Source organism: Triticum urartu, chromosome 3 (assembly GCF_003073215.2).
Source record: "Triticum urartu cultivar G1812 chromosome 3, Tu2.1, whole genome shotgun sequence".
Taxonomy (NCBI): Eukaryota; Viridiplantae; Streptophyta; class Magnoliopsida; order Poales; family Poaceae; genus Triticum; species Triticum urartu.
This window is the reverse complement of record NC_053024.1, coordinates 6,796,188-6,823,345: the sequence shown is the minus strand read 5'-3', so window position 1 is coordinate 6,823,345 and position 27,158 is coordinate 6,796,188. Positions and strand designations below refer to the sequence as shown.

At 44.7% G+C, this 27,158-nt stretch overlaps 3 protein-coding genes across 5 annotated transcripts; all 3 read left to right on the top strand.

The window, feature by feature from the left end:
* The first annotated feature begins 325 nt into the window (after positions 1-325).
* Positions 326-2,877, top strand: LOC125547551. Its single transcript, XM_048711376.1, has one exon. It carries the CDS (start codon positions 400-402, stop codon positions 2,611-2,613), a length of 2,214 nt encoding a protein of 737 aa, XP_048567333.1. The 5' UTR covers positions 326-399; the 3' UTR covers positions 2,614-2,877.
* A 2,097-nt stretch (positions 2,878-4,974) lies between these two features.
* Positions 4,975-6,079, top strand: LOC125542322 (thioredoxin H-type-like). Of its 2 annotated transcripts, XR_007297857.1 has the most exons (5): positions 4,975-5,075; positions 5,179-5,282; positions 5,370-5,495; positions 5,620-5,823; positions 5,902-6,079. XR_007297857.1 is itself a non-coding variant. In XM_048705306.1 (4 exons), exons 1-4 carry the CDS (start codon positions 5,051-5,053, stop codon positions 5,746-5,748), a joined length of 384 nt encoding a protein of 127 aa, XP_048561263.1. In that variant the 5' UTR covers positions 4,975-5,050; the 3' UTR covers positions 5,749-6,079. The 2 variants fall into 2 exon arrangements, 1 of the variants encoding a protein (XP_048561263.1); XM_048705306.1 differs by having other exon boundaries at positions 5,620-6,079.
* An 8,452-nt stretch (positions 6,080-14,531) lies between these two features.
* On the top strand, positions 14,532-21,014 carry LOC125542321. Of its 2 annotated transcripts, XM_048705304.1 has the most exons (14): positions 14,532-14,753; positions 14,888-14,969; positions 15,077-15,141; positions 15,249-15,323; positions 15,426-15,611; positions 15,884-15,964; positions 16,050-16,205; positions 16,300-16,392; positions 16,496-18,162; positions 18,271-18,485; positions 18,567-18,691; positions 18,778-18,816; positions 19,075-19,140; positions 19,274-21,014. In XM_048705304.1, the coding sequence occupies exons 1-14, from the start codon at positions 14,640-14,642 to the stop codon at positions 20,570-20,572; spliced, it is 4,263 nt and encodes a 1,420-aa protein (XP_048561261.1). In that variant the 5' UTR covers positions 14,532-14,639; the 3' UTR covers positions 20,573-21,014. The 2 variants fall into 2 exon arrangements, with proteins under 2 accessions (XP_048561261.1, XP_048561262.1); XM_048705305.1 differs by lacking the exon at positions 15,426-15,611 and having other exon boundaries at positions 14,533-14,753.
* Positions 21,015-27,158: the final 6,144 nt, after the last annotated feature.

Here is a 27,158-nt window from a genome sequence, read left to right as displayed (position 1 = left end):
CGAATATAAAGGTAACACGCAAAGCCACTCCCCAGGCTGCAGCCTTGTTTCTACAGCGTATCTACAGTATCACATGTATCGTGGCCGTAGAATATGACCGTGGACACGCAAAGGGTCATGCACGCTGGGCCGGGAGTATCATGGCACAGTATCACACTCTGTATCCACAGTATCACATGTATCATGGCACCTGGGTCGACTTTATGTTTTACGTAGCATTCCCTTTATCCTTTTTCTTTTGGCCTTGACAAGATGCATGCATGCATGCGCGACGCAAATAAGATGGAACGCCAACCCTTGAAACTAGCTACGCTCTTGTTTCAGTGCCCTGAATCTACTGCGTACCTTGAGTGATCGGAGTGGTAACACAGAGAGAGAGAGAGAGAGAGAGAGAGAAATATGTCTGATATCTGGAGCGTTGTGCGATGGTGGGACGATTGGCAGCTGCGCATCCTGGTGCTGGGCAGCCTGGGCCTGCAGTGGTTCCTCCTGCTGGCCGCGCCCATGCGCAAGTACACCATCCCGCGCGTCTTCAGGACGTGCATCTGGCTGGCCTACATCTCCAGCGACGCGCTGGCCATCTACGCGCTCGCCACCCTCTTCAACCGCCACGCCAGGGGCAGCAACTGCGGCGGCGTCGAGCAGTCGAGCGTCCTGGAGGTCCTGTGGGCTCCCGTCCTCCTCATCCACCTCGGCGGCCAGCAGGAGATGACCGGCTACGAGATCGAGGACAACGAGCTGTGGACGAGGCACACCGTGACGCTGGTGTCCCAGGTCGCGGTCGCCCTCTACGCCTTCTGCAAGTCATGGCGCAGCTCCAGTGACTGGAAGCTACTGGCGGCGGCGGTCCTCCTCTTCGTCGTCGGGGTCCTCAGCTTCAGCGAGAAGCCCTTGGCCCTCAACAGGGCCAAGATCAAGAGGCTAGCGGCTGTGTCTGCCTGGGTGCAAGGGACCAAGAAGCCTTCCAAATGGAGGAAGCGCGTCAACAAGTTCTTCTTGTTCGAGGAGAGCAATTGCTTCACCGGGATGCCCACACAAAGCAGTGTCGGCGGCGGGGAAGAAGGAGCCGGCGGGAAGAAGGAGCAAAAACCACCGGTGGTGGCCCTGACGGAGGCAGACAAAGTCTTGATGGTACTTTCGGACATGTCACTGCTAGCTGCTGCCAAGGATCTGGTGTCACGAAACAAAGCCGGCAAGGTGGAGGATGTTCTGCCGCCTCTACCCGTCGCCGAGAAGGCCTTGCCGCGCTGGTTGCGCAGTGCATTCGCCTTCATCTACACCAGAGCTACCGTGGTTGTCACTCCTCTCTACCTGCTCTATCATCTGTTGGTGGTCCCTGTCCTGCACATGGCCGCCCTGGCGCTGTTTGCAGCGAGCGACAAGCAACCGTATCGGCGCGCCGACGTGAAGATAACCTACATCATCCTGTGCCTCACCGCGGCGCTGGATGTCCTGGCGGTGTTCATCCGGCAGCTGCTGTACCGGCTCATGTCCATGACAAAGGTCCCAGCCTTGTGCGAGACGGTACCCGGCTATAACCTCGTCGACGCGGCGCTTCGGGAGGGCGACAAGAGCATCGGGTGGATATACAAGTGTGCCAGGCGCATGGGCTTCAACTGCAAGGGTGGATGTCTTTCTTGCAGGCCTCAACTTGGTCAACTGTACAAGAAGGTGGCACAGACAGTGATCGCAGATCTGGTGGATGCACAGGACCGTGACCTTGCCAGTTACAGGATCTTGGATTCCCACAACTGGGCTCTCAGTAAGGAGCTGCAAGGGCACTGTGGCGAGGAGATAAAAGAAAGCTTGAGCGTCTCGTTCGACCGGAGTGTCCTCCTATGGCACATGGCCTCCGATCTTTGCTTCCGCTGCATTGACGGTGCCGCATTGGTCGATGATGGTGGTAAACAAGAAGGAGAAGGAGGAGGAGCAGAAGAAAAAGTCGAAGGAGTAGAAGCAGAAGCAGCAGCAGCAGCAGCAGAAGAAGAAGCAGTAGAAGAACAAGAACAAGAAGAAGGAGGAGGAGGAGGAGGCGGCGGAGGGGAAATAGAACAAGAAGAAGAAGAACGGAAGAGTAGGGACCCAGCATTACAGCTTCATATCAAGTGCACGGTGGCAATATCCAACTACATGGCGCACCTGCTCAACTTCAACCCCGAGATGCTTCTCACCGGCAGCAGGCACCATCTCATCTCCGAAGCCGTTGAGGAGCTGAAATCCTCCTCTTTGTCCAAGAACAAGGACGAGCTAAGCCAGAAGGACGTCAATGAGCTCATTGCCGGCATACTGGACCGTGACACTAGTAGTAGTACGTCCCAAGAAGTTTTCCACATCCTGGAGGCATGCAAGCTCGCCAAGGAGCTGCTGGAGATACGGGACCCGACGGCGCGGTGGATGCTCATGTACCGGGTGTGGCTGGGCATGCTCTGCTACTCGGCGAGCATGTGCAGGGGTTACCTCCACGCCAAGAGCTTGGGTGAAGGTGGGGAGTTCCTCTCCTTCGTCTGGCTCGTGCTCTCGCTCAAGGGGGCCAAGAGCTTGGCCGACAAGCTTCAGATGCCGCCGGAGGCTTCTGACACGGCCAAATCGAACGCGCCGCCGCCGGTTACTTGATTCTATTTCTGCGTGTGCTGCCGTTGATTGATTTCCTTGCTTGTTTTCTTTACCCTATTTGCTTGTTTGTGTGACGCCGCGCTGCATCTGCCCTTGCTTCTGTTTTGTGTGCTGCTTGCTAGTCGATCTGGTATGCGGCTACCTGACCGGCTTGTTTAATTTGTTGTCGTACGTGTGCCACCAAAGATAGACTTCTCCGGCTACAATGGATGTGCCTTAATATTCTTCTGTAATAATTGTGCCGACTATCAACCCTTAAATTTGCCTGCCTCAATGCTATTTGTTAAACCTTTATCATTACTATCACAAATTCCGGCGCGTTGCAAAGGGGTATAAATATTCCATTACATTATTTACCTGCCAATATTAATGTGATTGTGTAAATAAATATTATCAAATTCTGCCCATCATATACTTACCTAAATACAATTTTAATATTTTATTTTGTAGTCACTTATTGGCTTGCCAAAGAAAACAAAATTTGTGTGGTAAGTCAATAAAAGGTGCGACAAGTAGATTGACTTGTCCGGCTCTTGTTCCCGCTTCGATGAAATTCGACTAATATGGCTTCAAAGGAACATATATTATCTAGGTGGCAATTACAAAGTAAGTCCTTCCAATACTGCTCACCAAAAATCTTTTTCAGATGAAAGGTGAAAACCTAAAAATAACAACATTAGCTATTAAGTTTTTCTTTTTTAAAAGAAGAAGATTAAAACCTCAACCTCTGTATCATTATTATACACACAACTATTTTATTAATTATTAAGCCGAGTACAAATCAAAGGTAGTGACGGAAAGGGTGATCGATGATCTTGGTGTGTTATCGTGGCTTCGGCGGCGGCGGCGGCAGCCCTCTTCTCTGGTTGGGTCGGCAACCTTGGTACCATGGGTAACACGGGTGCGGCTCTGAGTGAAAACTTGACACTACGGCACCACCGACGGCGATGCATGCGGGTGTCGCTTCCCTCTTGGTGGTGTCGTTATGGGTCCCCTCCTTGTGCTAGGGTTCCGATTGAAAACTCTAGTCTCACTTTTTGTGCTCGGTGGTTACACACTTGGGGGCGGAGTCGTGGAGCTTCGGTACCTTCTGGTTGCAGCTCACTAGCGACTTCGATCATGCTTTGATCCTGGCATGTAGCTTTCTCGGCTCTGGTGTGAGGTGGTCTCGATTGTCTCTTATCTATTACATCTTGTTGCCATCATTCTCGGTCGCCATGATCTCCTGGCAGTAACGGCACTCTGTAGCCCGAAGCACAAGGGCAGACAACCCTCTCTGCAATTGCTTGGTGTGTTCGGTGACTAATGTTTTCCTAAGACTGTGCGATTCCTTTCGGAGCCAGTAGTCTTCATAGCTTCTTGTTATGTGTAGCATCTCTTGTATTATTGTGTAGCATCTCCTGTATTATTGTGTAGCATCTCCTGTATTACTGCTTAGCTTTGAATTGTTGGCGTTGCTACTCCTAAGAATTTCATTTCGCTTTCGATCCTTTCATATGAGAATTTTCTCAGCACTTTGTATCGGTTCATCCGTTTGAGCTTCAATTATAATGTGGAGCGAAAGGCTACTTCGAGAGTAAATGCGACGCTAGGAAAAGGAATCCCAAAATACATGGCTGTAAGAGTTGGCAAGAATCTTCACGGCGTAAATGGAACCGCAAGTGGAGGTGGAATCCCTTCCCTTTTTTTAAAGGACAGGGTTTGGAATAATCTTTAGGTGACTCTTTGATCCTATTTTCACAGCGCTAAGTTTCATTTGGTTCGCTTTTACGATGCCGACCCCTTGCCAAATATTCGCCGACTTTTGTTACTGATCTAGCCAAGTTCAAATTTGCATCCGTGCTTATGAAGGATCAAATGAAAAATCAACGTGTTGCAAATGAGCATCTAGCTAACTAGGTTTGATAATAGGATTCTGACGTTTATTGAAGTATAACACCTTATTTATTTATTTATTTTTGTTTGTAAGATTACTATTTTTTTAAACAAAGAAGGGCTTCACCCCTTCTGACTTTCATTCAGGGAAACCAAACACCTCAGTTCTCCCTACTAACTACTCCCTCCGTAAAGAAATATCAGAGCATTTAGATCACTATTTATAGAGGGAGTATAGCTACTAAAGAGGCTAAATAATAGCGACGAGCTGCTTTAGGCTGTAGTAGTGAGAATACCAAGGAAGGAGAGACAGGCGCACCGTGATTGCATGTGTGAACATGTAGGTGAACATCCATCTCAACTTTACTTTAATCGGTTCTCAAAAAAAAATTTGAACTTTACTTTAATCGCCGTGACTGGCCGGCCAGCATCTATTCCGTCCCATCCAAACACTGAAATGTCGCTCTCATATCATACGCATACCCTACCAGCTTGATGCCTAAGCTACGTACAACCATCTATATATTGGCATCGATCACGCCGTGGGAGCAAAGGCGGCATCATGTCATTGACCACCAATGTCGATGGTACGTACGTATGGCTACTTTCCTATGCTTGGGGATGATGGCTAGCTTGCCGACGGAATATTTGTCCCGCGGTAAATATTTTAACACTTGTTGTGTTGTGCAGTGTTTAAGCCGCCTCGCAGAGGCTATTACTGGAGTTATTACATCATCACAAGTTCTCAAGAGCTAGAGTCCGCCCTGGCGCACCCTCTAGCGCAAACCTATCCGGTACGTACACAATCATTTTAACCGTTGTGTTTCTCATTGGGTTTAATGAATTTCTGAAGCTCTGATTTTCTGTTTGAAATAATACAGGTGGTGCTCATGTTCTGGGCGAGCTGGAACGAGCCATGCAGGGTGATGATGAGACCCTTTAGGGCCATGGCCGTGGCTAAGAGAAGGGCCGCCATATTCTGCCAGGTGGACGTCGACAAGTTCAAAGTAGGACAACGTGCCCTAAAGAAATATAAGAGTGTTAATATATTTCCTTATAGAGGGTGTAACTAATTTCAGATCGGATAACCAAACTATGCATATGTAACTCACTGCGATACCACTTTCACAGGATATCGTGGAGCGGTACCGAGTGGAGGCGCTGCCAACGTTCCTGCTGCTCAAGCAAGGCATGGAGAAGGGCAGGGTCGTCGGCGCCAAGGTCGGGGACCTCAGCACCATCATCATGGCCAACATATAAATGATACAGTAACTGGTACTAGCTAGATACGATCTGTCGACTGATGGATGTTCCATCAGCCGGCCTTTCCGTCAGGTATATTATTGATGAATGAACAATTGAGATATGTATCGATTCATCTCGTCGGAAATCTCAATCACTTCCCTTAAACAGCCCTGCGGCACTCCGTCGGTCTGGGAAACTACTGTGCACAGGACTTGCCATGCATGGATGGCTTCACTGGATTGTGGTTCAAAAATCGGATACGCACTGTGGCCTCCATAGGAGACCCGGTATAAATAGCATATTGTGCTTGAGTTGTGCACTTGCTAATACAAAGTGTTTAATATTACTTTTTTGAATGTGTCTATTTTTATGAAGCATTAAAGTTTATCTATTTATAAACACACCATACCATCTGAAAATCATTTATTTCTAATTTCAAGTTTTGTTGTCCAATTATTTCATTATATCTGGCATTGAATTGCTACAAACAGGTAAACCAAGCAACCACTAAATCCAAACAACACCAAAGAGAGACGATCACACATCTATCTATAGAGATACCAACCTTGGCTCCCTTGAATTGAAGATACTAGGCTCCCTTGAATTGAAGCGTTCTGGTGCTTCGACGGTTGTGGGGGTTGCTGAGGACCCCACGCGCACGTGTGTGGTGTTTAGTTTCATTTCTTCTTATTTTTTCATCTTTTATTTCATGAGCGTTTATTTAAATTTGTGTACTTGAAAAACATAAACATATTTTAAAATTCACCTTTTTTCAGGTTCATTAGCATTGATTAAATTGTGGATATTGTTAAATTCACAATCATTTAAAGTTTTTGAACATTTTTAAAATTTGAAAACTTTAAATTTGCGAGCAATTTTTTGTATCCATGAATATATTTAAAATTCATGATTGTTTTCTAAAATTCATGATTTTAAAATTCATAATAATTTTAAAGTTCCTTAAACATCATTTCATTTAAGTAACATTTTGAAATAAAAAAGATAGGTCGTTTTTGTTTTTGGGCTAGCAGTGTGGCGAGCAAGAAAGAGCTAAACAATCAAGAGGACCAGGAAGCCAACTGAGCAAGCAACTGGCCCATCCGAGTATTATATAGCAATTTCATGGCTTTAGCGTGAAAAAGGAGCAAGCAATCACCACACCAAGGCCGAAACGTGCAAAAATTTCACAACCACGCATCAAGTAACTCATCTTTCTTCTTGGATAAAAATACCGCAACAACAACCCAACACGATATTCGAATAAAAAACACCACTGATAAAAAAATTAAAACACAAAAGCCAACACAGATAAAATAAAAAAACAACTGATTGTAATAATATGTAGATATAAAATAGTTAATTTCACTTGCGAAGAATGGCGTGATGAAGTACACGTTAGCCTCTAGTATCCCTCCCTTCCTAAACATAAGTCTTTTTACATATTCCAATATGGACTACATAGGAAGCAAAATAAGTGAATCTGCATTCCAAAATATGTCTATATACATCAGTATGTAGCAGAGGGGGTATTATATATTAAAAGAACTTATATTTAAAAACAGAGGGGTATTATATATTAAAAGTACATTACGGGCTAACCCAAAAAAAGATCCCACAAAAAATCAGAAACGCCTATCCATTAGTTTCATGGACCTTTATTTAACTTGCTGTTACAACCGTTAGGTCTTCGTAATATATCCACTTAATCTGATCTGTAAACAAAATTCTCACGGCAATCCATTGATTATACATATATACGTGCAATCTATCAACACATACATGTGATGTGCAAGGAAACTTCGGACAAATAGAACATGTATGCCATGATGAAAATTCTCATATACCCAAAATCAGAAACATCTGACCATCAGATTAGTGGACCTTTATTGAACTTGCAATTACAACCATTAGATCTTCGTAATTGATCCTGTTAATCCAATGTGTAAAGAAAACCCTCACGGCTATCCATTGACTATTGATATGTGAAATCTATCAACACATAGTGACGTGCAAGGAAACTCCATCAAAATAGTACATGTACACTGTGATATAAACTCTCATATACCCATCTGCATTTAGGAAATCGATCCTTTTTTTAAACCGGAATTCAATCCTCAATTGCATCTGCTGATCCATGTATGCATACCAGTAATAATTTTCTCACATCCTCCTCAAGCGGCCGCCAATCTTGCCAAACGCGGCTCAGTGCTCTTCCACAATCTCCTGTTGTTAGAGCATCTCCAGCCGTTGGCCCCCCAGGAGGCGCTAAAAATCGCCGCCTGAGGGCGTACCGGCGCTAAACCACGTGTTGGGGGCGTGATGCTCCCCAGTCACCGCCCCCACGTCGCATTTTGGTTTTTTTTTTTGAAAAACAAAATCCGGCCCCACATTCACACAAACAAGGCGCAAATTTAAACAAACTTCGGTGAGTTCATCAAATATTTTACAAAAAAAGAAAAAAAAAGACACTACTAGACCCAGAAATGTGTTCACCAAGTCTCTACCAACTTCTATGTTCGAGAAATGTGTTCATGAAATTGGTATATGATGACTTCTGAATATGCAAGAATCGGGAGGAGTATGTTCCTGAATTGTTCCTGTTAAAAGCATCATATTATACTCTTTTTTCCTTCATGAGTTTACTTTATAGTTTCTCATAAAAGTTTTTAATGAGGTAATATCAACACAAGACCATATGTCATGTTTTCTGTTTTCCTCATCGGTTTTGTTTAAGAAAGTATATGTGACATATTTATTGTCCTCTAAACTCTATGATTTTTCTCGTATTGAGTTAAAAAAGACAATTACCATTATGTGTTGCATCATTTTTGTCTTATTTTTCCACTGGGTTTGAAGGAGTTTTAGCAAAATATTAAACACCTATCTCCTCATATTTTTCTCACAGGGTTTTTGGAGGAGCTTTTTCAAGATGATGATACTTACACTAACAAGTATGGATTAAGGGGAGTGTTAGGATTTAATTAATCCTATTAATCCCTACTTTTCCTAACCGAGACCATTGCCTCATTGCCACTATGTGTGTGTGTGTGTGTGTGTGTGTGTGTGTGTGTGTAATCTCATCATTAATGAAGACAACTATCCACTTTTACCTCTTTGTCTCCCTCTCTCTCGTTTCTTTTCAACAGTCTCCACACCGAACGCACTTCGTTGATCGGTCTGGTGAATGCGACACTGCAGCATGCGGCCGGGTCCACTGGAAAAAGAGTGATTATATTAGGTGTACCGTGTACGTACCCCTGGTTCACCTCTGTCGTCTTATAACGCGACCTTTCTCGGCCGGAATGATCTATTTTAGATTATCTTGTGAACGTCTTGTGATCCATGCATGATTCTCTTGGGATCAGCTCGACATAGTATGTATGCGATCATGACGATACGCGAGCGCTCTGTCTAATGACATGGACGGCAAGCTGCATGATTGATTCACGTGTGCTCGTACGAGTTTTTCAACTTGAGACGTTGTGCATGATCTTGAGTTTTCACGAGTGGTCTTACCGGTGACACGGGCGGCAAGGGATGGCTCGAATAGGCCTCTGTGGACTTTCTCCTGCGTGTTTGTGTGGTGTTTACTCCAGTTGAGATGAAGAAAGAATCACGAGCTTAGTGGAATGGCCCCGTTTGTAAGCATGCATAAACTTTCATGCTAACTGTGGCAGATACTTTCAGGATTGACACTGCACACAAACTCAAAAATATACAACAAGCATGTGCCGGTGCAAACCAGTCATGGATATTAATCATATTTAAAATTTTCCTATATAGTATATATGTACATAACTAATCCTTTTATTTACCAGCACACAAAATATACAAGCATGCATTCTGGAATCCTCGGTCAACTTTATATCTCTATATATTATGATATTTCATGAAATTATAATAGACATGGATGCCAACATAAGATTTTAATCCATCTAAGTGGCGCAAGTTAGTCATTGATGATATACAATATATTTTTTCTACTGTTCTCCGATCTACACAAGTTAAGCATTGAAGATACATGCCATTTTCTTTTCTTTTCTATGGTTCTCTGATATAAAAAAGTTGGTTAAACCAAAAAAATAGTGATGCATCGAGTAGGAAATAACTCAGTCAAACTCATGTGATATATGATTCAAATTTAGTTAAATTTTACTTACAAACCCAATATTATATATATATATATAAAATACATTGTATCTTAATACTTAGTTGTACCATTATTACATATAATTGTACTAGTTATACCACATGTTGAAAAGTTAAAAAGTTTAGTCTAAACAAATAAGAGAGTGCCCACAGATGCAAGAGTAGACACGACATCAATTCTCCTGACTCACGTTTAGGGTCTGTTTCCTCCGATTCCGTCGCCTGCACGTCCTTATCCCGACCGAGTCATCTGCCCTAATCTCCTGTTCTGTCATGTGTCGGCGCTTACCGTGGTGGATCGGCTACCTATCTCTATACAGTTAGCCACAGTGGCTTTGATCTCCAGTTTGGCTAGGATGGCTCTTCATAGGCTGAATCGGTGTCTGCACGCACCTTCCCAACCCCTCTGCTCCCCTGCGTCCCAAGTGCGGCAGCCTCCAAGCCTATTTCGACCACGAAATCACACGAACCAGAAGCGGGACCGAATATACGTCCATGGAGATCTAGAATTCATACCAAGTACCTAACCTAACCACCGAGGCTGCCCAAAACCTGGTAAAGTAGTAGGGACTAGCACACGTGAAAAAGCTGACCAGGTCGACAAACGAGCACCGCTGCGAGCCCTAGCCAGCGCAGGACGAACCAACTAAAAACTCCACCACCACCAATGGAGAGATCCGAGCGGGGTTTACCTTCACGCCGATGAACCGTCTCCTTCCTTCGACACCGCCCGCCCAGAACGGCTCCCGCCTCACTTCGCCTCCTCCGCCGTAATTGCTGCTCTGCGTGGTCGCCGAGCTCGCTTGCAAGAGCAGCTCCCCACGGCCAACGAGCCGCGTGGGAGAGCAACTCGAAGCACCAACCACCCGCGATGTTGAACCCCTCCCAAGAAGCACCGTTTTGGACTTCAGCGAGGCAGATTTGGGCAGGCGCGTCGTCTATTTGGGATGTCGATTTGGGCAAGGAGGAAGGAGAAACCGCCCACAGCGCCGAATGGAGAGAGTGTTGTTGCGGGAGGTGGAGAAGACACAGATAATGGCGGGCCCCACCACGCACGAGACGTTTCCCCCCGACCAGATCAACGCGCGCTGTTTCGCCCCGACCAGTTTCCACCTGGTCGTGATCGCGATGCATCCGACGACTATCGAAGGATGTGCTCGGGAATGTTAAAAAGTGCAGCTGCACTTATTAGAATTTGCGTATATTAAAAGTACATTACGGGCTAACTAGAAAAAAGATCCCACAAAAAATCAAATACGTCTATCCATTAGTTTCGTGGACCTTTATTTAACTCGCTATTACGACGTTAGGTCTTTGTAATAGATCGACTTAATCTAATGTGTAAATAAAATTCTCACGGTAATCCATTGACTATACATATATGCGTGCAATCTATCAACACATAGATGTGATGTGCAAGGAAAGTCCATCCGAATAGAACATGTAAGCTATGATGGAAATTCTCATATACCCAAAATCAGAAACATCTGACCATTAGATTAGTGGATCCTCGGCTCGCTTCAGTGTTGGTAGTCGTTGCTAGGTGGTCTACGGATCTGGATGTAATTTCTATTATTTTTGGTATTCATTGTACTGCCATGATTGAAGATGAATAGATCAAAAAATTTCTTGCAGAAAAAAGATTAGTGGACCTTTATTAAACTTGATGTTGCAACCATTAGATCTTCATAATAGATCATCTTAATCCAATGTGTAAACAAAATCCTCACGGCTATCCATGGACTATAGGTATGTGAAATCTATCAACACATAGTGACGTGCAAGGCCCCGTCCAAATAGAGCATGTACGCTAGCTGTGATATAAATTCTCACTAGACCATGAAGGCGCGCTTTGCCGCGCCCCGTCCATTTTAGGAAAAATGAAAATATTAAATGTTGAATAAAAGTTGGGCACTAGCTATTTTTCATAATTTCTGAATATTTGAATTACAATGGGTCGATATAGATGGTAGCACCTCTCATAAAATAGTCAGAACTAATGTACTCACATAATTGCTTTAGCTTTTTACATTTTCTCTACATCGCATTCACGAAGAAGATGTCGAAAAAGTACCGAGTGAATAATTATAACACTATATTCTATAATGTCTACCATCCTCTAGTTTTGGCAAAATTCAACCATAATAGGAATGTCAAGTTCTCAAGTAATTCGACACTTTGCATCTATAGACTTGGCTATCTCATCAAGTTTGTACAAATTAAACCTTCATATTTTTAAACCATCTGTGTTTGATATACTATGATCATGGTAAAAAAAAGAAAAAAATACAACACTGCATTTAATCAAGCTGAGAGCAGACAAATCAACTATTAAACCAACCATATGAATGCCTCTCCACCAAAGAAGTGAATTTCCTTTCTGCAAGGGAAAACACATTTTATGGAAAAAGAAATCAATGCAAACCGTTTGTAACTAAACAAAAGAACGCTAAAATTTCAGAAAAACTATGGACAAAAATAAGATGAGCAACAATCTTGACAAAAAGATGAACAATTATCTCTTGCAGGATAACAGTTGATATCTAGATGAACTTATCAATGTCATGCCCTAGCATGCTGAATCATATGAATGTTCTTAAGAAGGTGATAAACAACGAACACTTTTATATCCTCAATTTCAAAAGGAAATGCAATAGAAAATTAGTTTCTTGTAAAAATGATACGTGGATGGTATTAGCATAGCCGCACACGAGAGGAACAATGTGCAAATTTAGTACCGACCCAAACAAAGTAGAAATAACAAATCTGTAACTGTTAGCAAACTAAGAATGAGAATAAACAGAGGACTTGTCTTCCTGCCGAAGTGGATTCTCTACGTGCAAGGGCATGGGTGGCGATAAGAGGATCATGGTGGCGGAGATTGCCGCCAAGAGGGGAGGAGAGCCAGAGGGAGTTGAACCCCTGCTGCCTGATATAAGTTTCCTCACCTAGGGTATGAAGCGGTTGCGGGCTGCAACACACACCATGTCCTCTTCGACCTTGGATGCTTGCCCCAGCCCACAACAGAAAAAAATGCAAACATGGAATAACGAACCTCCACCAGAGGATGGGAATCGTTGCAGGACTGCCTCGCCATTCTGCCGCCGTCGCCAGAGGATGAGCACACGCAGCGTCGGGGGAAATCCATCGATCCAGAAAGAGAGACCATGGGGCAGGCCTCGTTTACCATTCACGATTGGTCGGCCCAATCAAAGAGAGAGTACCCAGGTCAACCCTGCGGAGTAGCGGCCCGATTACGGGGTGAAAACGTGGAGACCGGAGTGGTGGGATGGACGAAGAGATCTGGACCATTCTTAACTGTAATCTGACGGTTAAATGCGTCAAATCGCTGTGGAGGCTCGTAGCTAGCTGTTTTATACTGTTTTTTAAAATACCCATCTGTATTTAGGAAATTGACCCTTTCATTATTATTTTTGAAACGAAATTCAGTCCTCAATTGCATCTGCTGACCCCATGCATGCATAACTTGGTACCTTGTACCTGATCAAAGAGGTAAACATATCATTGATTGTAGATGAGTGTATAGAGTCAAGAAAAAGGCAGATGACTCGATTGATAGGTATAAAGCATGTCTTGTTACAAAAGGTTTTGAACAACATTATGGTTTAGAACTTTAGACTATGAAGATACCTTTAGCCATGTTGTTAAAGCTGCAACCCATTAGGCTTGTGCTTGTTATTGTTGTGTATAGGGGTGGAGTTTGCGACAACTAGATGTTTATAACGTATTTTTGCATGGTTTTCTAGAAGAGGATGTTTACATGAGACAACCACCTGGGTATATATGCAGACCAGAAATCACCCCACCATGTGTGCAAGCTCGACAAGACTCTTTATGGTTTGGAACAAGCATCGGTAGTATGGTACTTGAGGCCGAGTTCTCAGCTAAGGTATCCTGGTTGATATCATTTTGTAACAACAAACAAGCCACACGAGCTTTTTATAGTGCGTGAATCTCATACATCCACGGTTCCAAATTAACCGCAGTTCGAAGTTTGCCTTAAGTCTACGAAAGTGTGTGTTTGGTTCGCTGATTTCATCCTATAATCATATTGCAATGCGACTCGATAACGTTAATTATAGCTGCATGGTTCGCATTGGCTTGTAGCCAGTTGCCGCATAATCAAAGTACACATCTGTTCATTGTCGACACGATCAAAATCTATGGTAATGAGAGCGATGCCGGGGTAGAATCTCACTTGTTCATCTCGCTGCACCCGTGTGGAGTAAAATCCGACTCGTATTTTAGAGTGGAGAGCTAAAACCACGACACTTGTTTTGAAACAGTGGGGGGTACGTTTTAGATTTGGGCAAGCATGAATAAATCCGACTTGAAACACAACTAAAGCTTTATTATTTATATAATTTGATTTGATTGATGAAACAGACGGCCGCTCCAAAAAAAAAACTTGAAACAGACGGAGTGGCTGAAAAACGAAAGAAAAACACGGACCTATCTTCCTCGGTAAGGCACCGCCTCTGCCGCGGGCACCACCAGAGCACGCCACCCCGTCTGACATGTGGCCCCGCCGCACGCCTGCAACGGCACGCCGCACCGCCCAGAACCCCGCCCCGCTGACACTGCCAGTGGGCCACCCATCCAGCGTCCCTCCCCCACTCTCTCTTCTCCTCCGTCCTCGCCGCCCCAGAAGCCCCGACCAAAAACCCCCGACCAACCCCCGACCCACCGCCGGGCAAAACCCTACCCCCCACCGCCCCCGCCACCGCGGCCGCCCGATGGTCGTCTCCTTCAAGCTCTCCCGCCGCGGCCGCCGCTTCTACCCGCCGCCTCCGGCCTCCGCCCCCGCCGCCGCCGCCCCGGACGGGTCGCCCAAGCCGCCGCCGTGGGAGGTGAGCACCCTCGCCGCGTCTCCCCACACATCTCCGTTCACGATAAGCATGGCCTCTGTCTATCTCCTCCGTATCGCGAGATTTCGTCGTGGCCGCGAGCGTACGGACACTCAGCATCTCTGACCGTGCTGCAGGCCGCCGCGGCGGGGCCGGGGTTCTCTGACAACGGCATCGCCGCCCGATCGTCCGTGCATGGAGCCGATCCTGCCGATTTAGGTGAGGCCCCGAGCTACCCGCCCGATTTCGCGAGGATTTGGTCAGTTAATCTGTTATAATTCCGTACTCGCTCAAATCAAATGATGCTGAAAACTCTGAGGATGCAGGCCTCGAGCCGTCCTTCGCGCTGAATCTGTTCCCGGACGGGTACTCGGTCGGCGGGATCGACAAGGTCTGCGTGCGACGACCGCTGCTACATGTTTGTTTGTGTTGTTTGTTATACTTGATGATGCTCTGTTGCTCATGGCCGAATCTGTTGGTTTCGGTGCTCTGTTGCAGGGGATGCTTGTGTTTCTGATTGGTGATGATCCGGAGAGGAAGCCCTACACCAGGGCATCCAGATCTCTGCTCTCTGTACGTATGGTGCCCATCTCGTTTTTCTCTGAACTGTCAAGGGGAGAGGGGGTGACCTGGGGCCTGGGGGTAATTAATCATGAATCGATTTTCAAGTTACAGAAACAAGGTAAAAAGTGGGTGAGTAATTGCACTGCGGAGTGGGTGCTATGCTTTGCGGTCCATTCCTGTGCAACAAATTTATGGGCGCGCCGGAGGCGAACACACGAGACGACAGACCGTGGCAGGGCATTTCGACTGTCGCAAAATTTGCTGTCCACACTATTCTCTTTTGCTGATGAGATCAGAGTAAAGTGTTACTGTGCACGTATTTCATAGAGCAGCTGAACATTTCATATTTTTGGGATTGCACATTTTATTTCTTTTATGGTTTGTTCTTCCTGTGGGGGAACCACCAGATAGCTTTGATTGCATATTTATTCCCAGAAAGCAATATTTATATTCAGAGCATCCTTAACAAGTTATGTTGTCCTGACTCCGGATGACCTTCTTATTTCTGTTACACTTTCTTGTACTGCATCATCTGTGGATTTTATACTTTTATAAATGTATTCTTACAGGATATTGAGTATGGCTGCTTGCCTAAAGATATCTTGCATGGCAGCCCTTGTAAATTCCAAAATGGAATTGTTGTTTGCGAGGTTAGCTAAAGTCATATCTTGCAACTTTGCTGTCTGTATTATCTCTGCTTATGTGGGCTTTCTTTACTTTGTATGATGTACGCAGGTGCGGGACTACAGGTCCTTCCTGTCGAATGGGGATGATTCTTCAGAAGACGACTTCCCCATAATGAACAGAATTGCTCTTAGATTGGGGACTGAATGTGTTGTCAATGATCTATCTTTGATTGCGGATGCTTCATGGACTTATCACGAGCAATTGGTCAGCACCTCTGTAAACCTGGAAAGGCAATGTTTAACTGTCATCTACTATTTCCAAAATCCCACCTGATTTAGTTTTCTTATGCATATTTCAGATTGCTGAGTCGACCATCATTAATTCCTTGCAACCCAGGCTTAATTTGGACCCCAAGCCATGCCTTGAAAAGCTATGCAACTCTGTTAAGAAGGTACCCCTGTTTTCAGTTCCTGGATCCTTACTCTATTCCTTTGTTAACTTTAGAAAGTACTGCAATTTAGCTTGTGCTTTTGTGCCAAATTGTATGCAAATAGATTGATTTAGGTCTACATAACGGAAGACAACGAATGAAAGAGACGTCTCCTCTCAATACTTCTCCTGGCCCTCCTGACAAATGCAAGCCCAAGGAATGTGACTCCTGTGAAGGTGCAGCAGTATGCATTGAGAATTCAGCTCTAGAAGTCTTGCCAAGCGGAATACTGAGCTGCTCGCCAGTGAATTGTCCATCACCTCCCCAAGTTAACACAGCAGTATGCATTGAGAATTCAGCTGTAGAAGTCTTGTCAAGCGGAATACTGAGCTGCTCGCCAGTGAATTGTCCATCACCTCCCCAAGTTAACACAGAAGTATGCATTGAGAATTCAGCTCTAGAAGTCTTGCCAAGCGGAATACTGAGCTGCTCGCCAGTGAACTGTCCATCACCTCCCCAAGTTAACAGTGCCAAATCAACTGTAGTGTCTGATCCCGAAGATACTACGCAATGCTCTTCTACCATTATCAACAGCTCTGCCTTCTGTGATAACGAACAAAGTGCATCAAGTACTCCTGCTTCTGATAATTTTCTTCAGAATCATGATCAGCAGGCGGACTTAGCTATCATGAAGGTTGATCATAAAAAGGGGCCATTGCTAACAGAGACAGTTCTACCACAAAAGAGAAAGGAGTGCTCGAATCTTCTACATCAAAGGCTATTTTCAGCGAAAAGTGCAAGGTTGAGTTCCCTAAGTTCTGATGACCAGTTTCAAAAGTCAGCGGGGGCTTCAAATAAAGAAGGTCTTATGCTAGGATCTCCAAAAGAACCGTCGGTTGAGGACAAGGTAGATCAGGCAATAGGGAACAAGGACATGGAAGTACATCAACAGAAGTCCTTCTCAACTCCTTCCTTGAACATAATAAAGGATCCATGTTCAGAAAAATTCGCCGAAAAGGTTAAGCAGGGATCTTGGAAAGAACTGCCAGTTGAGGTTATGGTAGATCAGACCATGGGCAAAAAGGACGTAAGATTACAGGAACAGAAGTCCTTCTCAGTTGTCCCAACAACTTACCCACTTCCTTCCTTCAACATAAATGATCCATGTTTAGAACAGTTCCCTGAAAAGGTTAAGCTGGGATCTCCAAAAGAGCTGCCGGTTGAGGTCAAGTTAGAACAGCCAATTGGCAGAGGAAAGGAAAATGAGCACCTGTCAATACTCCCGACCACTCTTCCACAGTCTTCCTTGAACAGAAACAGTCTGCACATAGAAAAAATCCCTGAAAAGGTTCACTCTTCCGATACAAGGATGAGAGAAAGTCATCTGGTCTCATGTGTAGATGTGGACAATCACGGAGGAGAGCTCAAAGACAGTTCAGTGACCTCTGTAACCTCCTGCAATGCAAGTTCAAGAAATGCAGATGCCAAACCTCACGAGGATAAAGCTTCGACGGAGCCCCAACCTACTACTTCAAACATAAAAGTATCAGGAACTTCTACCATTTCTCTGAACGAGCAAATCAATTTCGAAGGGAACGGGCAGAAACAAGCTGATATTCTGGTCAGGCGTTCGTGTGAGGACAGAAGCTCAAAAGAGCCAGGTGTTACTGATGGTACTAGCAGTCAATTTGGTATTCCTCCAGATATTGAGGTGTGCATTGGACACCCTTTATATAACATTGAACCTAACATAGAAAGGATTCTATCGGAGGTCATCCTGACCACCCAGAGGTGTTGTACAACTTCACTCTGTACTTCTTATTTTAAGTTGGATTTTTTCGGTAGAACTGGTGCCAGAATTATAGAAGTTCTTTACATTGTTCATTATTCTTTATCTAGGCATGCACCAGATGGGAATGCTACTAAAATTGATGGTCTTGAAACATTGACGCCAGTGAATTCCTGCTCACCATCTTGTTTCATTCGGTACGAGGGTGCTGAGGGAAGTCCATACATGCGGGAAGAGACCATTTCATGCTGTCCATCTAGGAGATCGAAACATACTCGAAATATTAGAAGCCTTGTTTTTCACCGTGTACAGTATTTCTGTAGAGGTGGGTTTATTTCTGCTTGTGCACGCATAGTCTTATTTTGCGCTTAGTTCCACTCTTGTTCTAAAGCATCACACATGGCAGGTATAGTTGATCAATCTCATTACATACTTTGCCTTCTTGAGTCTGAATCACCGGATGACCATCAAATAGCTGTTGAAATGATATCAGGAGATGAGCGTTTTCACATCGCTACTCTTCCCACTTCTGTGAGTACTATTTTAATTCAGTTTTACAATGCAAGAATAATACTGTAATGCCTCTTCATCTCTGTCTCCTCCATGGTATGCTTCAGGATCAAGCAAAGAAGTTTGTGGATCAATTCATTCTTCTGGTAAGTAAGCATTGTCTTCCAAGGCATTCATTCTTTTGACGGTGAAGAAATTGAACATTTCTGTCTTTGTCTGGTTAAAAAGACATTCTGTCTGTGGCCACTTGCCACTAGGCACTGACAAGCTGTTGATATATGTTTACCTGTTGTGCATATTAAACTAGTTGCCGCACTGGATGATTTATTTTTTTAGGAACTGTCTTCTTCGTATACTGAAATAATATTTCAGGTCGATTTCTGAGTTTTGGGTTGTATATGCAGATGAAACGGGATGGCTACACACTATGCAATTCTACGGTCTGTAATGGATTCTCTGAACTCACACAGGTAAGATGAGGATTCCTTTTAGTACTCGCATTTTCAGTAGCACTCTTCTCGCACATTAAGATTTCCCAGATATTTTCCCATATCGACACGCCGCCTTTTGCATCACTTACTCGAATGCGCCATCATTTTTCAGCAATCCGCAGATGTATCTCAGCCCGGCTATCTGACTGGAGAACATCCACAGTACCAGGGGTTCTCGCCTTCTGTTGCGAAAAGCGTTGTGATTAATGAATGTAAGGATGCAGGTTTTGCATCGGAGAAGAGGCTCCCAGATGTACATGCCAATGCTCGGCAGCAAGGGAGCCAGCAGTGGGGACTGCCAGATGTACATGCCAATGTTCTGTATCAAGGGAGTCGGCAGTGGGGCCTGACAGACGGGCATGCAAATGCCCAGCACGAAGGGAGTCAGCAGTGGGGGATGCCAGATGCACACAGAAATGCCATGCAGCAAGGGAGTACTCGGCAGTGGGGGCAGTCATATGCGCACACAAATGTTCCACAGCAAGGTGGTAACCAGCAATGGGGGCAACCATATGCACGCAGAAATGTTCCGCAGCACAGGAGTAACCAGCAGTGGGGGCAACCATATGCACATGCAAGTGTTCCGCAGCAAGGGAGTTACCAGCAGCGGGGGCAGCCATACGCACACGCAAATGTTCAGCAGCAAGGGGGTAATCAGCAGTGGGGGCAAACACATGCACACGCAAATGTTCGGCGCCGAGGGAGCCAGAAGCAATGGGGGCAAACATATGCGCACACAAATGTTCGGCGCCAAGGGAGCCAGCAGCAATGGCGGATGTCAGATGCTCATGCAAATCCTCCGCGTCAAGGGAAACAGCAATGGTGGCTGCCAGATGATCATCATAGTTCAAATGCTATGCACCAAGGGAGCCAGCAGCAATGGGTACAGCCAGAGCAGCAACACCCAACGCCGGCAAACGTCGACGCATCCCACTTCTCGAACCCCGGTTACCCAGTTGAGCAGCAGTACAACAGCAGAGTCTTCCAGGACCAGAGGCAGGCACCATTGTCAGGCGGGGCGTGCTCAGCGGATCAGCACCAGCAGCGCTACTACCCCCAAAGCAGACAGGATACACCAGGAGGGTCCAGCGAGAGATACCCTACGACCCCAAGCATGGGCGCAGGCAGCTATGGCCAGTGGCACCAGACTCCGACTCCTCCCCCGCAGCAGCACGACGGCAGGACGTACCGGTGGGGTTTCCAGGATTTCGGCAGGCAGGCGCAGATCAACAACCTGCCTCCAATGCAGGCCGGGAGGAGCGTGCTGCTGTCGGGGCTGCACCCCGCGGGAAGCCCGCAGACGAGCTCTCCGATCACCGGCTCCGATGGCAGCGTCACAAGCACGTTCCTGGTGCCTCCCAGCAGCTACCACCAGTACCCGCTGCCACCGCCGCCACACGGGATATGCTGAAGGGCGATGTTGTCAAGCATCGTTTTGTCGGCGTGCTTTTGGTGCAGGTTAAAAGTACAGGAAGTACTTGCATGCAGCATATAGATTACGAATACTTTGTTTCGACGAAGTTCCTTCTTTTGTTTCACGCTTCGCTGAGCAGGTGCACGGTGGTTTGTCTATGCTCTGGTAGCCTTAGAGTGATGGCTACAATTTTGCGAAGTGCAATGGGTAGGCATGCTTAGGATGGCTACTGATGTTTTTGGTTGCGGCATTCTGTTGTCGTCGGCAGTTTGGTTGCTTGAGGCTCCTCCTGGGCACTATCACTGAAACTTGGTGTGACCGCACCAACGATGTTTGTTCTATTGTACTGCTCTTGGTCCATCATATTGCATATGGAAAAGATGATGAAAACTCTCTGTCTATCTGGGCGGAAACCTACAGCAAACTTTTTGAACTTGAGTGCATAAAAAACTATTTAGAATCTCAGTAGAACTTCAGCTCTGCAAATTTGGCTTCTACATGTACATAGAAGACAACAACTTTCTACAACAGTTTGGGTGAAGATGAAACGAGCATTCTCGATACGCCTAAAAGTTGTAAAATCACCTGATGCAAATTAGCGTAACTTGCGACGTAACAAATAAACAAATCCATTTAGAAGTTTTTAGAACACTTCGCAAATGGCCTGGAACTTTACATGGACATGCTACCTTCTATGACAGTTTTGCTTGGCTAAAGATGAGCATTCTCGATACGCCCAAAAGTTGTAAAATCAGCTGATGCAAATCAGCGTAACTTGCGACGACATCAATAATCAAACAAATCCAGTTTGAAGTTTTGGGGAGACTTTGCAAATAGCCTGAAACTTTACATGGGCATGTTTGAATAGTCGGGTCCATCTAACCACAATTTGACAGCGTCGCGTGCGGTTTCAGATATTTCTCCACTGAGCGGGCAGGCTACAGCATGAACGAATGCACATTTGATTTGATCTAACACTGGCATGCAACAGATCAATAACCTGTATACATTCTGGAGCAACTCCCAAGCTTTTTAGTTAGGACCGTTCTTTTCAAATACTGGCAGCACAGCATTCAGTTAGGACCCTTCTTTTCGAACCAAAGCTGAGGAGCACACACAAGCATACAAAAACATGCGGCAGAAACTCAACAAGAGCTGCCAAGCACACGCACTTAGAAAAGGCAACAGGATCAAATCCGACTTGAAATAATACTACGGTAGTTAAGCTCAAATTCCCCAGATCAGGTATTCAAAATCATCTTGCTACATTGCATACTTGGCTAGACTAAGGCACGATAAGTTTTTGCAGATAACATACAAACGCCGCCAATCTATTGATGCGATGCGACAAACTCAGTGACATCTAACAATGGCATCATCTCTTCTTTGGCTGGAGCAAACAAAATCGTTAATATGTTAGAAAACCTCATGTAGATACTGACAAAACTTAATAGTAGCACCTAGGAGTATGTAACAGCGTATGAACAATGTGTGCCTAATGGTAGCATGTAATAGTGTATTATGAACAAGGCGAGTCTAACAGGAGTATGTAACTCATGATCAGCTCAGCAACATAAAGTAGAGCTATATCATATCTCCTCAAAAAAAGCAGACTAAAATCGTATTACTAGCTATATATGACAACAGAATAAATCCTTCAGCCTTCTCACGCAAATTTTTAAGGTGATGGACGCAACACAAGAGAGTTACTGATATATTGCTTTTCTCAACAAAAAAGAATGAGGTGACTGATGTTTGTAATAGCAAAATGGGCTACTAACATATTATGTGGATCATCAGCATATCATTTATGATCCGACACTCAGCCTCGACACCATTATAATGGTTTCCCTGTGTTACTAGCATGTGTGTATCCAAATCTCTTCCACGTGGACAGTTGTTTGAGGGTGCATATTGTCTTCCAAAGAGAAAATAAATAAAAAAAGTCAAAATCTCACAAATTATATTCAGGAGATCTTCTTACCTGTTGAACCGGTTCAGCACATTAGCACATCAAATCATCCTAACATTTCAGCTCCATTAGTTCCACCAGCAATGGCTGTGTCTAGAAGCATAAGAATCACGACAATCAACAACAGTTCCACAATAAAAGACAAATGGATAAGAGAAGGCAACATGAGACCGATAGGAAGATGAGATGGCAAATATAACTTGAGCAAAATAATTCACTTTTATAACTTATTTTTATAAATGTGTTAAAAGTCACTTTCAATACTGGCAACACATAAATAAAACCACATCTCTTGTAAAATGCAAGGAACATTCATACAAAGCAGTATACAAAAGTAACTCTTGATACTAGCTCAGAAATTTATCATTTGACATTTCAATTGATATTTTCAAATACATGAAAATAATAAAGCAACACGGGTATAAACTAGTCCATCTAGCAAAAATAATAATTGCTAGCTAAGTTTTATCACAGAAAAATTCTTATTAAGTTAAAGTTGTAAGTGCAACATTTAAAAGTCACAATAACCGTATGCAAGCAATCATGTAAAATATAAAGACCAAGGGTGAGCAATCACCTAGTCGGTAGAAACTCCTGAAAGGATGACAATAATTTGGAGACGGGGTTCCATTAAGTTTTCTAGATTGCATTGACTTGATTTGAACCATGTAGACGCCGTATGGTCTAGCTAAAAGGATTACATCGGTATCTTCATCATACCCCGCCAATTTGAGAGACCCGGCGCTCGTCCCAGTCCGAGGAGGGATGTTAAGAATGTTACGCAATGCAACAGTCTTGCCCCGAAACCATACGGCAACACCCTCAGAGTTGACCTTCCTCTGCCACATTTGAAGGTTATTGTGATGCAAGATGGCAACACCAACAGTTCCGTCCGCTGCCCGGATGATCTGAAGTTTATCGTAATTATACGCACCGGGAGGCCCATCAATCACGGTAAATCTCTGTGTGTCCAAATCAAATCGAAATATGGCGATGGTCAAAGACAACACTGACGGCCAGTAAAGGGCATTACCAGCAAGGGTGCTAGAATGACTGCGAGACGCATATGGAGGAAGCTCCCTAGAGATCAGAGGACCCCATGTGTCGGTCTCGAAGGCGTAAACGCCGGTGAGGAGTTGGTTCTCATCAAAATGATGGCACATCACGACCACTTTGAAGGGGCTGGAGTGGCAGGCGCCGTGCACATGGCCCTGTTCGCAGGCGGCACAGAGCACCGCCCCCCGTACCTGGAACGCAGCGCTGTCAAGCAGAGCCGCCGGAGGCACCACCTGGCGCACCTTGCTGGAAATGGAGTCACACACAACTAGCTCTTCCAGAACCCAGTCTATGACGAGGACGCGGCCGTGGCGACAATCGAGCACCTTGTGTTCACTGTAGCGTCCAAGGCAGAAGCGCCCAGGGGGGATGCTGTCCGGAGGTGCGAGGACGGGCGTGAACATAACCTGTTGCCCGCCGCCCTGGAAGAAGCCGAGGAGGGGCGGCTTGCCGTGGTGCACATAGAACCGGCGGAGGAACTTGGGGTCGGCGAGGATGCCTCGCCAGCGCCTGCAGACGGCGGAGGCGCGGGGGAGCGAGCATAGGTCGAGAGTGTCACACCCCCACCAACTGCGCATGTGTCTGACAGGCAGGTCCCAGACGCGGCTGGAACCGTGATGGAAAGGTAGGCGTGCGTTGGGTTTGCGTTGCTTGTGTTGACCGGGCAGACCGGCTGTAATCGTGTATATAAGCTCCCTGTAGCTTTTTGGGCAAAGGATCGAATTAATGAATGAACTGAGCTGCTCCAGCTCCTTCGTTCTCGGTCAATCCCTTGCCATTTCCTATCTTTATCCTGTGATTCTTTAGCTACTGCAAGGGCCGGCCCATAGGCCGGGCAAACGGGGCGCCCGCCCTGGGCCTCCGGAAGGCAGGGGCCCCAGCCCAGGTATTATTGCCTCTAGTAGTCGGTCGATCTTTCCCGTTCAGCGAGAGTAAAGAGGGCCCGTTCAGCGTCGGTCGATCTTTCCCGTGTCCTCGTTTCCTCTTCCCCAAATCGAGACTCCCAAAACAGCGCCGCGCCGCCGCGTTCCCGTGCCGTATGTATCCGATTCCAAGATCGCCGCCGGCCATTAATGGAGATTAAAGGCGCCAATCCACTCCCCAATCGACTCCCCTTCGTTCTTCAACGTTCTGCTCGTTCCCCATCAGCTGGACGTTGGAAGAGGAGACGGTGCGTGTTCTTCTTTTCTTCCCCTCCATAACCCCGTTCCTCCTTTCAGTTAAATAGAGGTGCCCTCCCCCTCTGACGACTCCACATCTTTCTTCTTATCTTCTGCTCTTCAGACTTGAGCGGATCTAAGTTTGAGTGCTTGGGAGAACTGCTGAACTGGAGAAGGAGGGGTGTTCTGTTCTCGTTCGTGCTGACTGCAACCTGCGGATCTACTGATTTGGCCACCTACATCCACATTCAGGTGCATTTGTTCCCTGTTTTAATCTTTTTATATGCTGCTTGTTCTTGTTTAGTGAGATGTCCTCTAGAAAGCATTTATCTGGTAGTGCCAAAAGGAAGAGAAAGAAGGAAAAAGATGAAGAGGTAAAATCCCTAAAAGGATCACTTAAGAATTTTTTTACACCTGCTAGTTCTTCTACAGATCCCCTGGAATTGGCCATAGTATGTGTTGAAGAACAACCAGCTGAAAATACAAATTCTATTGATGATGATATGAATGGCGGTAATAGCAATTCCAGTGAGCAAGAAAATGTAACTCATTCACCAAATTCTGAATCACCGGGTGTTGATAAACAACAACCATTCACTCTTGATATTTTTGATCCACGAAACTGGGATAATCTGGATGATAAGGCTAGAGATATTTTAGTTGAGAAGGGTCCCGTAAGAAATGATGATATTGTGTTCCCTCCGGATAGTAACTCTAGACATTTTTCAAAATCTTATTATTCGAGAAAGTTGAGCAATGGAGAGGTACATGACAGGAAATGGTTGGTTTACTCTGAACATGCTAACAAAGTGTACTGCTTTTGTTGCAAGCTTTTCAAATCCCATAGCAACAAGAGTGCATTAGCAGGTAATGGATTGACTGATTGGAAGCATCTTAGCGAGAGGCTTAAAGAACATGAAAATGATCTAGAGCATATTAAAACCATGAACACTTGGAATGAGTTAAAAGTTAGACTAGCCAAAAATAAAACCATTGATAAGGATTTGCAGCAGCAAATCAATAAGGAGAAAGAACGTTTGAGACAAGTGTTAGTGAGATTAGTAGCCATTGTTAAATATCTTGGTAAACGTAACTTGGCTTTTCGTGGATCTAGTGAGAAACTTTACCAACACAATAATGGTAATTTTTTGGCATGTGTAGAGATGATTGCTGAATTTGATCCAATAATGCAAGAACATCTTAGACGAATTCAAAATGATGAAATTTATCATCACTATCTCAGCCACAAAATTCAGAATGAGTTGATTTCTCTATTGGCCTCTAGTGTTACTAGTTCTATCTTACAAATTATTAAAGAGGCTAAATATTTCTCCATAATTCTTGATTGTACTCCGGATGTTAGCCATCAAGAACAAATGACCCTAATTATTCGATGTGTTAACATGTCAAATAAGAAAATAAAAATAGAAGAATTTTTTATGGAATTTTTGACAGTGGATGACACTTCTGGTTTGGGTCTTTTTAATGTACTTCTTGACGCAATAGATTCTTATGGCTTAAATATTGATAATGTAAGGGGCCAAGGCTACGATAATGGTTCCAACATGAAAGGAAATAAACAAGGGGTACAAAGTCGTTTACTTGAAAAAAATCCAAGAGCTCTATATATGCCATGTGCGTGTCATAGCCTCAATCTTACTTTGTGTGATATGGCAAATTCTTGCAGTAAAGCTATATCCTTCTTTGGAATTGTGCAACGAATTTATATTTTATTTTCAAGTTCCACTAAAAGATGGAAAGTTTTACTTGATCATATTCCTAGTTTAACTGTGAAAGGTTTGTCTAATACTCGGTGGGAGAGTCGAATCAAAAGTGTGAAAGCTATTAGATATCAAGCTCCACAATTAAGGCTAGCTTTGTCCGAGTTATGTAAAATTTGTGATGATGCCAAGTCAAAGAGCGACGCAAATAATTTATTTGATACACTTGGTAGTTTTGAGTTTTTACTTGGCATGATATATTATTTGCTATAAACATGGTGAGTAAGAAGTTGCAGTCCGCATCTATGTGTGTCGACTCTACCTTGCAGCAAATTGAAGGCGTAATGCAGTTTTCTGATAAGTACAGAGATGAAGGGTTTGCATCTTGTTTGACTATCGCCAAAGGTCTTGCAGTTGATATGGGCATAGAACCATCATTTCCAATAAAACGTAATGTTACTAGGAAGAAACAATTTGATGAACCTAATAACGATGAAGAAGTTCTAAAAGCTGAGAAGGCGTTCGAAGTTAATTACTTCTTAGTTCTGGTTGATATTGCAAATGTCTCTCTGAAAACTAGATTCAAAGAACTCAAAGTGTTCAAAAGTATATTTGGTTTCTTACTTAGCTCAAAAGACATGAAGTTATTGGATGATGTTGAACTACGCAAATGT